Raw genomic sequence first — 13,248 nt, forward strand, 5'->3', positions numbered from 1 at the left:
GCTAGCTCCACTCTCTGATTCAAAATAAAAGTTTATTGGCTATCTCAGCAGTGTCTGAGTGTGATCAAAACTTCTACAACACTAGAGTGCTTTTGTGGCAAGGACAACCCCCTAAAGGAGTCCCTAGTATCACATGGCCCAGTTACATAGTGTGGACATGCAGTCCTAACACTCAGGAGGCAGAGATAGCTGGATCAGAAGGTCAAGGCCAGCCAGGGCTACATGTGATTCTTCTGTCTCAAAAACAAAAAGAAACAAACAGAAATGGGTGCTATTGTTATTCTTTTGGTTCCTGCCCCTTTGCAAGCCACGCCCACTCCTGCTACCTCTAACCTCTGGTCACCATCTTGGTTCTCTCTCTTCTCACTGTCCCTGTGTGTGTGCGCGCACATGCCTTTTTCTCTCCCCCCCTCTCTCTCCGTCTCCGTCTCCCTCTCCCTCTCCTCCTTTAATAAAGCTTTATGCCTACTTTCTGTGTCTGTGCCGTTAAACCCGCTGCCGCTGCCTGTTTCACCTGCCGCCTTGGTCACCGTGTTCAGCGAGTCTTCACGCAACTATGCCAGCCCTCTGGGCTGGCAGCTGTCCAGCTAACATTTTTTTAAGAACAAAAGCTATAACTTTAAAAATAAACTCATTTCGATGTATTTAAAAACATACACAAAACCCCAGATATATAAGGAAATGAAAAGACTAACTTAGGATTGACAAAGTATTGCAACTTATAATGTTACTACTGGAAAAAGCAGGTAGCAGTTCCAGAATGTGTGGATGTCGGCAGTATTGCTAACTTTTAAGACATGCTGTGACCTGGGGAGTGAAGTCCATGTAGAGACTCCATGCAACATGAGGTTACTTCCAAGAAGTCATGGCCAGAATCCCAGTACTAACCCTTCCTCACCTGAGGTAGTTCTTCAGCCCACTCGTTATAGTCTTATTGTCCCACAGCTCAATATCAATGTCCATATCAGGAGGGGACTTGGGAGCTGGAAAGAATAAAATTTGAAATGTTTAAACTACAGTTCAAAATATTACCTGTGTCATGATGGGAATGCATACCAACTCAAGTAGGTCAAGGGAGGGGCATTCGCATCTTTTAGGGCTCCATTAGAGTTCTACATAGGAAGGCCATCTTTGTGATCTGGTTGGGAGCCCACTGTTTCTTGCCCTCAAAGGTAAGAAAGATAGCACTGGTGTCTCTCAAATCAATTTCTTGTTAATGGCTGACAGAACTGGGGCACGCTTCTAAGCATGGTTTGGAGTGAGCCAGGATTGACTTGATCCTCACGTATCTGAGGAAGCAGGCAGTATTATCACCCTCAGTTTAGTAGGGAGGAGGCAGAGACACAGAAAGCTAAGCAAATTCTAAGACAGAAAGATTTTAAGGGGGTAGAGCTGGGATTCCAAACCAGGAAACAGTATAAAAATGTAGGGATGTCTATATAACCATGCATATTCCTGTGACACTATGTACATTCCTGCAATGCTATGCACATTTCTGCAATGCTATACACATTCCTGCAACACTATGCACATTCCTGCAATGCTATGCAGACTCCTGCAACACTATGCACATTGCTACAACACTATGCATATATTCCTGCAACACTATGCACATTCCTGCAGCACTATGCAGACTCCTGTAACACTGTGCAAATTCCTGCAACACTATGCACATTCCTGAAACATTATGAACATTCCTGCAACACTATGCATATTCCTGCAACACTGCACATTCCTGCAATGCTATGCAGATTTCTGCAACACTATGCATATTCCTGCAACACTATGTACATTCCTGAAACACTATGCACATTCCTGCAACACTATGTATATTCCTGCAACACTATGCATATTCATGAAACACTATGCATATTCAGGCAACACTACGCATATTCCTGCAACACTATGCACATTCCTGCAATGCTATGCATATTCCTGCAATACTAGCTAAGAAGAGGCACTTGAAAGAGTTCAACCTCACAAAAATGCTACCTCATCTGTTACACCTCAACACTGAAACAGAATAAAAGTACTGAAGATTTAGCAGAGTGGGAAAATGTGGATTCTTACATCCAGGGTCTTGTGTTCAGTTGGCAACAACCCCACAAACAAACTTCTAGAACTTAACTTTCAATATGATGTAAGAATTAACAAAGATAGCAAATTGTCTATGTTTCAGAGAAACCTGTGTGCTGGATCACCTGTACACATATCCCAAATCCATGGCACCTTTGTCTCAGCTAAAACTTACAAAATGTGGTATTCATAAGTTTCTGGACCTTGGAGTTCACACCTCCTATTCGGTACAGGCCTAAAATGGTGATACCTGAGGGAGGAAAATCACAAGTGAATATGGCTTTAAAATATTTAAAAAATCTCAGCATATGCCCACACAAAATCTGACAGTTACTTACCTAATTTTGCTGAGGAATCTTACTCATCCTGCCCTGGAAACACCCGCCCTCCACAGATATAGCAGAGCAGGCACTGAACAGCGGTTTAAAGTCTTTTGAGATCTTTGAAGTCAAACTACCTACCTACTATTCTTTGAATATAGAAATGCATCCAAGATAGGAGACCAGTTGCAGAGTCTCTGCATTCAATGGTCCTCTGTCACTTACATGGTTATTTCAAAGGCGGTGGAGCATATTGAAGGAATCCAAGGATTCTGCCTCACTCCTTAAATCTTACAAGTATAGGACAATTCTGAATGCAGATTCAAGGAACTCTGAAGCACAATAGGATTTTTGCTTTAAGCAAGAGTCTTAGAGTGAGAGTGTGCAGCCTCTACCTGGGGGCAGTTTCAATAGGCCATGATTCATGCACACAGCTAAGGTCAAAGCGTGCCAAGAATGAGACGGCCATGGAAAAGAATGCAAGGCCCACAGATGATGAATACAATCTTCCTGACATCTGACCGTCAGTGTTGGAAAGGAAACACTGGAAAAACTTGAAACAATAGGTAGTACTCTGTATGTCAAATGGAAGTAAACAGGGTAAGATACTTGAAAAGCTATGAAGGAAGTAGTCTAGGGGTTGGAGAGAAGGTTCAGTGGTTAAGAGCACTGGCTACTCTTGCAGGAGCCAGGTTCAGTTCCCGGCACCCACAGAATGGCCTACAACCTTTTGTAACTTCAGTTTCAGGGAATCTGATGTCTTCTTCTTCCTTCTTTAGAAGCTGAGCATGCACACAGTACATACATACATACACACATGCATGCATCACTCACATAAACATAGAAAATAAAATAAATCTTTAAAAATAAAGTATAATTGGTTGAAATTATAGCTAGCTATATATTCATATAGCTTAAATTTATATCATGCACAGAACTGTTTTTGGGTTGAGAGAGAGAGAGGTTCGAGCGAGACGTACGGGAGGAATCACGTGCCTGTCGCACACTCACCTCTCGTCTCCACAGCTTGAATGCATTTTTCTCACGAAGTTGAACCCCGCTTCATTTAAGTACACTGCAAGTGAGAGACATCCTAGTTAAGATCTGACGCAGAACTTGCCTTCCCCCTTCAGCTGGCTCTGCTCTGTGCCTTCATGGAGTTTCCCACTGCGTTTATCAAAGACTTTAAACAAAAGGGAGACTCGGGTCGCTTACTCAAGGAAGCACAGAAGACTCTGCATCGTGTTAGACCAGAAGCACAGGCCACTCTGACGTGTTGAACCCTCCATTTTCCCTACAGGCAGCACCCCACAGCTGGATAAACTCTTATGGTGAATGGAAAGCTACAGAACAGCCTTTCCTGTAGTCACCCCTTCCCAGTGGCCACGGCAATACCCCGAGTGTCTAACAGAGCTCATCGGGTTGCTGCAAGCTCTGCTTCTCTTTGCTGTGGTGTCTCCATCTCAAGCCCAGTATCACGTAAGTACATGCTTTACATTAAGAACAGCTCTGGGGCCGGGCGGTGGTGGCGCACGCCTTTAATCCCAGCACTCGGGAGGCAGAGGCAGGCGGATCTCTGTGAGTTCGAGACCAGCCTGGTCTACAAGAGCTAGTTCCAGGACAGGCTCCAAAGCCACAGAGAAACCCTGTCTCGAAAAACCCAAAAAAAAAAAAAAAAAAAAAAAAAAAAGAACAGCTCTGACATGCTCAGTACGTGTGCTAGTAGCTCCCCAATCTCTGGTCCTGAAGCAGAAAATAGCAAATGATTTTCATTCTCTGCTAGACTTTTTAAAATCAGTCTTTGGTCTGGTGAGATAGTTTACTATGTAAAGGCCATAATGCTGAATATCATGACCTAAATTTGATCCCTGAGACCCACAGGAAGAGGCAGAGATTCAACTCTTGCAAGGTGTCCTCTGACCTCCACACAAGGGTCGTGGCACACACGTCTACTAACATTCAGCTGTTGTTGCCCCCACCACCCTCTCTACCTTCCCCCTCACCCTTTCACTCATCAACTCAATCAATAATGCAATAAGTAAATTTGTTTTAGTATTTTAAGTTGTGGGGTTAAAGTAAATTAAATTAATAACATAAAGGAAACTGTTTAAAAAGGCCAAGTAACATCCAGAGTAAACACTTGAGAAGTCATATATTGTAATAATTTCCATCAGATGGTAAATAAACATTTTTAATATACCAAAATGCTAATAAATGAGAATAATTCAAACCAATGAAATTGAAAACCTTCCAATCCCAAAATTGCGGTTAATTTTAAAATGCTGGGTAATTGAGTACATTGTTCAGGTCGTCAATAAAACTGGGCAAGAAGAATGCTTCTTCAAGTGTTTTAAATAAGACTGTCCTCTAAAACATAAAAAATAGTGTGGTGTAAAATAGAATTGATTTTGCACATTCATTTTGAGTAAAATAAGCAATAGACGTTATCTATCAGAGGCAGATTGCGATAGTTGGAAACAATGCCCTGGTCTATTCTAATACACGGAGAGCAGGAGCCTTGTGTAGAATTTGTCTACAAGGTCAATCTCTGGCTACTGAACTATTCCATGGATCCTGCCCTAGTTTCCTCCCCACCAGTTAATGCATGATTATTAATCAGTTTAGGGTGTGGAGAGAACAACCAGGAATTTGTTCATTGCCTTTGGTTGTGTGCACTTTGCCTCAAAGAGTTGGTTCCATGGAGCGGAGATGGTAGCCAGCTTTGACTGGAGCCCGGCAAAACCACTGGCTCCTCCAGGCTCTGGTGTGATGTGCTAGGACCTGGAGTATGCCCCCTGACTTCTATGAATGAGACTCTCCACCTATAAAATGTGAGAAGTGGCACTCAGTAGACACACCTGTCATCTCAGCATTGAAGAGGGCAGAGTTTAAGACTAGCTCTGGCTACACAGAGCAGAAACTAACAGCAACAACAAAACCTGCAGAGGAGGAACTCAATGTTTACTCTTTCACATAAAACTTATGTTACTAGAAATTAGGAGACGGCTCAGTAGTTACAGTGTTGCCAAGTAAGCAGAACACCTGGAGAAGAGAAGAAATACTGGATGGACCTTGTGGCCCACCTGTAATTGCAACCTCAGAAGACAGACACAGAGGATGCCCAGACTAAGCTGACTATTGAGACTAGCCTTACTGGTGAGCTCTGGATTTGACCAAGTCAGGACTCAGTGAACCATGTGGAAGCCCAGTGGAGGATGATTCCAGACATCAGCCTTAGGCCCCACCCACCATTGACATGCATCACATGATTATCAAGCGGAAAAAAGAGAACATGTTTGCTACATGGCATTGTTTTATCTCTGTTTCTCCTTTTACAAAATAAATATAGTAGTCTCTTTTTTATAGGACTGCTAACGAATGAGATAAAGTAGCATTTGGAAAGCTACACATGGTGTTTACGGAGAGTAGGCACTGTGGGAGTTGGCTCTGTGCTCACACCTGCTGCTGAGTGTAGTATAATGTAAATGTGTGTGCGCATGTATGTATGTGCGTATGCGTGTGTGCGTGTATGTATGTGTGTGCATGTGTGTATGTATTTGTGTGCATGTGTGTATGTATGTGTGTGCATGTGTGTATATATGTGTGTACGTGTGTGCATGTAGCATGTGTATGCATGTGTGTATGTGTGTATGTATGTGTGCATGCATGTATGTGTGTGCATGTAGCATGTATATGCATGTGTGTATGCATGTGTGTGCATGTGCGTATGTGTGTACGTACGTATGTATATGTGTGCATGTGTGTATGTATGTCTGTGCATGTATGTCTGTGTGTACGTACGTATGTATATGTGTGCATGTGTGTATGTGTGTGCATTTGTGTATGTATGTATGTGTATATGTGTGTGCATGTAGCATGTGTATGCATGTGTGTATGTATGTGTGTGCACGTACATATGTGTGTACGTACATATGTATATGTGTGCATGTGTGTGCATGCATGTATGTGTGTGCATGTGTGTATGTATGTATGTGTATATGTGTGTGCATGTAGCATGTGTATGCATGTGTGTATGTATGTATGTATGTGTGTATGTGTGTGTATGTGGTATGTGTGTATGTATGTATGTGTATGTATGTATGTAGGTGTGCTTCGTGGACCAGGCTTCTTTATTCTTTGGGTATGTCTGAAGCAACTATAGCTTGAAGGGCTGTCGATCAGTAATGCCATTTTTTAAAAAGGCATATCATATTACTTAATAATAAAAGCAATTTAGGGCCAGAGCAATGACTTGTTTCCTTGGACAGAAATAGCGCAGGCACACAGCGATGAAGCCTTGTGAGCTTAGGAGGCTGCTGAAAAGATAAACCGGGCATTAAGAAATACCCCCATGGGTTTATTATACCTCAGTAAATCATAGTGATCAAATGCAATGTTTCACTGGGCTGAACAGACTGTGCACACTGTGGCTGCTTTTTACATATATCTACAGCCCTGATCTTCACAAAGGAAGACATTGTTTCTTAGCATCTTGAAGACTGATTGTGGTCATGTGATCAATGCTATCCAATGAGAAGGAATGGAAGTGATCCGATGTCACTTCCCAGATGAAGGTTTGCCATTTTCTCTTGCCCCTGGCATAAGATCAGAATGATCCAAAAGGAGGCTACTCTGGAACTCAAGTGTCGGAGTAGAGGACTTGTGTGGACAAGCACTGTGGACCAACAAGATCCTGTGCTACCGCAAGCCTTGAGATCCAAGCGTCGGCTGTCACCAAGCCATGTCCTGTCCAGATCTTACTTAATTATGTGCAATTTAAGCAATTTTTGCTGTGGCAACACAGACTCAAGAAAATAAATTTAGCTTAACAACATTAGTATCCTTAAAGAGAAAAATAAGGCCCTAATGACTCCAAAAATCATCTCTTGTCAGTTCATAGCCCAAAGGTCTATTCAACAAAGCTCCACTACAGAGCCCACATTCTCTGCTGTGGTGTGGTTTACATACTCTGCCTCCACTTGACCTGTTGTAAGATACAGTTACAATGACGCTTAGAGAGTGTCAATTTTGAGGAAGTTCATGTGATGCAAAATGAGCAATTTTCTAAAGGCCTGAGAGGGTTATTATATTGCCTTCATTCATACTAAGGAAAATTCAACTAAAGTAGTGTTGCTGTTTTTAATAGCCGGAGAAAGGACTTACTCCTTAATTCAAAAGAGATCACCAGGGAAAGGTTTATTAATAAGGGAAATGCCACCATTAAAAGGGTGTGCGTGAGCTGGGGAACAGCAGCAAGTGGAGCACTTGCATGCAAGCTTGAAATCTGGACTCCAGACCCACATGGGGTTAGACGTGGGAGCATGTACCTGCAATCCTAGCACTCAACAGCTATATGGGAGCCACAGAGGGGTGACCTGGACTCCAGAACCATATGGGGTTAGACGTGGGAGCATGTACCTGCAATCCTAGCACTGGACAGCTATATGGGAGCCGCAGGGGGGCGACTCCTGGAAGTCTGGGAGCTAGGTAGCCTGGTGTGCTTGGTGGCAAACAGGAGGCCTCCTCTCCATTTAAGTAGAGGTGAGAACAACACCATGGTTGTGCTCTAGCCATGTGTGGCACATGGGTACCCACAATTATACAAACAAAGACCGAGTGTTTCTGCTAACTCTCCTCCAGTGGAAGAGAAAGTTCTCTCCATGTGGTGTAAGAAGAAAGGGAGCTCATCCTACACAGTAGAAACATGCCATTCTAAATGTTTGCTTCAGAACAGGTGGCCAAGAGGAGCAACCAAGTGGTATTTCTTTCCTCCCCATGGTTAGCCATCACCTTCTTTGGTGGCTTCTTCGCTGAGACCTCCTATGCCCTACCCTTACTTCTCCCTGTTTTAGGGAAGACCAGAGGAATATTCAGAATCCAACTGCAACCAAACTCCCAGATATTGAAACCCCATAGTACTAATGCCACTTGACCTGAAGACCTACTAACTTAATAAAGCTAATTTAGTCAATCAAAAGTTCAGTGTAAGCATTTTCTCCCTGTTGGAATCTGTTTAAGAATAAATTGAAATCCAACTAAAGTTTCCACGGGAATGTTTAGCAGGACAAAAGCTATTCATCTTAAAAGAATTCCAACAGCAAATGAGGAAAAGAGCAGCTTTTGGCAGCTAACAAGCAAAAGTACTTGTTCTTTCAACTTCCTCCTGATTCCAAACCCAGCTGGACCTGCCAGATGTAACCTCGGTGGTCTTACTGCATCTCCCAAGGGCTGCCAGGACAAAGCAGCATTTGTCTTTAATCTCTCATTTACACTTTTAATCTGGCATTTCCTATTAAAAAGATACAGTTATCAAACATCATACCATATGCGTTTTCAGAGAAAAAAAGAGACGTGAGCAAATTTATTGGTACTCATGTTGCCCTCAGGACATTTCTCATCTTCCCGAAGGATGGAGAGTTGGCTCCCTTCACCTGTTAAACTTATGCAACACATGTGAGTTAGAACTCCCTTCGGTGGGAATGAAACTTTGACTTCTGATCAAACATAGTTCTGTTCCCATGGGAGAATGTCACGATGGACCAAGTTACCTAGGACACCTGTGGAGTTCCAATGATAAACTATTCATGCAATGCGAAGCTCAGCAGGAATACTGTTACCAGACAGCAACTGGTTAGAGTATGAAGAGAAAGACTAGTATCTATTTTATACTAGGAAGACCACATCCCAAAGTGTACAGGGAGAAAGAAAGTCACCCAGATGATGGTCACATGCTAAATCTGTTCAGGAACTATACCCCACACAACTAGACGTGACTGTAGCCAGAGTAAACATCTACTGAAACGGATCCCTTTCATCCGTCCCAGAAATAATGCAGGTGCATAATAGGATAATGCAGACCAGACCACACAGGAGGATGTGAACGAAATGCCTCTGCCTTCAGAATTGCTACTCCATCTAGATCCGGGTGAAGTGACCACTAGAAAACCACCATACAAAACATGCCATCTCCAGACAGCACCAGAGGAAACCCGGAACTCATGGATTCACTTTTTCTTTATCAAAGACCAAGATGGAGGTGTTGAGAGAGGACCAGTCTGTCAAGAAAGGTAACTTGCTTTCCTGAAAATGAGTTCAGATGGCGAAATCATGCAGAACGACTAGTGAGGTTTTATCCCAATGGTCCCGTTTGAGGATGAGTTTCATTCTCATTTTAACTAGATAGATATCTGCTTAATACTAATGACAGCTACTACCCTTAACCTTAAAATCAACTAATCAGCCATATCTTATAAATTCAAGAGGAATATATTATGTCACATAACCACAAAAATATTTGCACATTCGATAACCTGGCAGAGTTCTTTGTGGGGCTGTTGTTACTTTGTTTTTCACGTGGAGCTCTGTCTTATGAATGAGCAAACTTTCCTTTTCTGATGACTTACACAGCTTCATTTTAGCATGGCGAGCGAGTGTTGTACTCCGTGTGTGGAAAGTCTCCCAGCTCCACAGCACACCACAGCCTCACTCTCTACTCTGAGCACTTCCACTACAGCCTTGTTTTGGGCCATCCAGTTCTTCCTGGTGGTTTATTCACGATTCTTAGTGGAATTAAGAGTTAAGAGCCTTTCTTTCTGGTTGTGTCTGAGGGAATGGACTCAGCCCAGGAGTACGGCACTACCCTGGGTCAGAAGGTTCAGAACCCACAAGCTCTTTTTGTTGCTTTCTTGTTTCTCTCCCAGAAAATGTAATTGGCTTTATTTGTGGCTTACTCTGCAGGGCAAGTCAGAATGTAGAAAAACTTATTTCTGATTAAGTTTCTGTTCCTTTAAAAATCTTAGTTAAGTCAAAATCTAAGGAATGTTCATGCAAAACTTTTCAAGGAAGGGGAGAAAAGGGACTTACTTTCTTCTTTCTTGCTAATTATGGCAGGCAGCGTGTAAATCTAGAAAACAAAGGATGCCAGTTAGTTACCAGGGTTAATGGTCCATACAGAAGACTGGAAAGGTGATGCTTACACTGAAAGAGAAACTTGACTCAAGGTCCAGCAACTGCTTCCAGGGTGCACCCTGTCCAGCTGCTCCAGCCACCCACTACTACGTATGGTTCCATCCTTGATGGCCCAGCCTGGGCTACCCTCTGCCCTTTACAGTCTGACTCATGCTAAAGACCCCTTCTTCTGGAAGTGCTGCTTACAGTGGGATTCACCCAGCTGGGTTACTTTCTCATAGGAGCTGCATGGGTTCTGTTTTCCCACAGTCTTGATCACATTGCTGAGATAGCAACCCTTCCTGGCATCTACTCTTAGGTCAAGACTTCTTAACCATTTGTGAAAAGTTTAAAAATTTTAGAAAATCTACTGCTGATTGACATTCTTGATTTTTGATTAATTGACATTGTAAAATGCAATACAGTAGAAATGGAAAACACTCAATAGAGAGCCAGGTATTTTATCATTTAATATGATCAACTTAAAGTCATATCCTTGTGTGCTTAGACAAACTTTAAATTGCACTCCCAGGGCCTGGGCTCATGTGATCGTGGCCTGGAACAGGGTTAGAGCGAGGGCTCAGAGCGCGCTGTGCTAACACCATCACTTGGGTTCTCTGCCATCAATGGCATCTTCTCCAGTGATGGGACATAGTGTTTATTCTATGTGCTCTCGCTCTACAGACCCAGGAATAGTGTTCACTTAGAAAGCAAACGGCTTAATGACCTGTTTCTTACATAAACGCCCCTGATGTTTGTGAGTAAATTACCACACAGACACCAAAATGACTATTAAAATCAGAATGTGCACCAAATGTGGATGTCTCCCACCACAGCTTTGCCTAGCTGTCATTTTTAAAAAATGGCCTGGACCAGAGGATGCCTCCACACATATTCTTAATAGTAACCCAATAAGATGATGCAAGAAATACAACCAAATGAATGATTATAAATATTATAAACCAACTTCAGGATTGCACATCAGTCTTGGAAATCTCCCTGAAAAACAAATTACAAGTAGGATTTGCATGCCAATAGCTGAGTTGACCCCAGGAAAGCAGGACAAATGGTTGCCCTCTACCTGCTGCTCTGAAGTTCTCAGCTCTATTATGCACACCCGGAAGCACAAATAAGAGATGACGTCACTGGCTTACCGGCTCTTTTCCATCCATGGCCTCCAGCCAGAGTTTCCGGTTGGCTTCAGAGAAAGCCTGCAGCGTAATGATGCCATGCCTGTCGACAGACAGACACTTGAGATGTGAAATTCATTCTACTGTGCCCTTCAGCATTTGTAAATTTTCAAGTCCTTGATAGTTATAAAGTCATCATTTGGAAAAGAAAAAAGATGTAAAAGGTCAAAAGCAATGAAGAGAAGTGGAAATAGAAAACTAGAAATTTTTCTACAAATGTCTTTCAGAAAAGTCACTTTACACACATACATGCACATGTATGCATGTATTCATATATTTCGCAGGTATACAGATATATCCATATATGTATACATGCAGAGAAACACACACATATATGTGCTTATGCATACACTCATGAACAAACACATACACTCATGAACAAATACATGCTTACACTCATGAACAAACACATGCATACACTCATGAACAAACACGTGTATACACTCATGAACAAACACGTGCATACACACTTTTAAAATTTGATGACAGATAAGTCATGAAGGTGTAGGGAGTTAGTTCAAAGAATTTCTCCAGAAATGTAAAAAAAGGGAAAAAAAGATGGCAAATGCATATCCGCTGATTTTCATAGCCACCTGACATTCAGTAGGAATGATTAAGTTCATGGCCCTAATGTGAGAGCAGTTAGTCACTAACAATGATGCGACGTGAAACCTTAGCTCATAGCAAACCAATGTTTCTCTGCTTCATAATCGCACTGTTAAAATGAATTCCCTGAAGATAATGCTCAAGTCGTGTGTGCACATGTTTACCTGCACCTGTGAGGCCAAGGCCAGCCCAGCTTATACGACCAGGCTGACTCACTAACCAGTTCCCCAAATCTCTTCTACACAGCCACTCTGAAATAGTTACTTAAAGATGTATTTCCATATAAAAGAAGGCACCACATAAAAGATGTGAGGATAATGTGAAATTTTATATAGATTATCTCATATAAAAGAATTGATGCAGTCAATCTGGAATTGTAAGGATCTGCAAACACTGGGAATTTTTTCATTACTATTATGAAATTATTAAAAATAGAAAAGCTGATAACAAGTCATTCATATTTCTTCTGTCGATATGAAAATATTTCATTAGAATGACAAGAAAGGAAAAATTATATAAGGGCCCAGATAACCTGATGTGATTAAATTTATTTTCTTCATCTGGGACAAGTTCTATGTACAGAAGTTATATTTCAAACCTGTGATCCTCCTGCCTCACCTCTCGAGTGCTGGGATTAAAGATGCGCATCGTCACACGGAGTCTTGCTGAAGAGTTTTATGTCTAAGTGCCAATGACGCAATAAGTAACAACAGTCAGTGTTTGCTTATATTGCGTCCTGGGGTCTGTGTTCGTAAGAACACTTCATCATCTCCTTTAGCCCTCAGGGAACCCTGGAGGTGTAGACGTTATTTTCCTGTTTTAGGGATGGAATGACAAAACCGCAGGGTTTATGTCACTTTAACCAGAATACGTGGAACTGTAACAGTGCTGTGCACACAGCAGGTCTCTAGGGCACTGAACTTGGCTGACTGTAGAGTTTGTGGTATTTCCTCTGGGGTCTTCTTATTCTTTGGTAACAAGACCATCAGGCTTCTAATGATGGTAAAATGCTTATTCTGAAGCCAGCGAACAACGCTGTGGGCTTCTCCCCTTTGCTGGGGCCCAGGCTGCTCCACCCTCTACTCCAATATACCAATTATGTAAACTCT

The 13,248-nt window shown here is 42.3% G+C and overlaps 1 protein-coding gene across 1 annotated transcript in view; it reads right to left on the reverse strand.

Annotated features, from left to right (window-relative positions):
• The window catches only part of Arhgap42 (Rho GTPase activating protein 42), a 215,109-nt gene that overhangs the window by 20,592 nt on the left and 181,269 nt on the right, over positions 1–13,248 (reverse strand). Inside the window, 6 exon segments of the mRNA XM_038321482.1 lie at positions 899–983; positions 2,252–2,326; positions 3,408–3,435; positions 3,437–3,471; positions 10,260–10,299; positions 11,498–11,576. Coding sequence (XP_038177410.1) covers positions 899–983; positions 2,252–2,326; positions 3,408–3,435; positions 3,437–3,471; positions 10,260–10,299; positions 11,498–11,576 — 342 coding nt within the window.

The sequence above is a fragment of the Arvicola amphibius genome, chromosome 3, assembly GCF_903992535.2.
Source record: "Arvicola amphibius chromosome 3, mArvAmp1.2, whole genome shotgun sequence".
Classification (NCBI taxonomy): Eukaryota; Metazoa; Chordata; class Mammalia; order Rodentia; family Cricetidae; genus Arvicola; species Arvicola amphibius.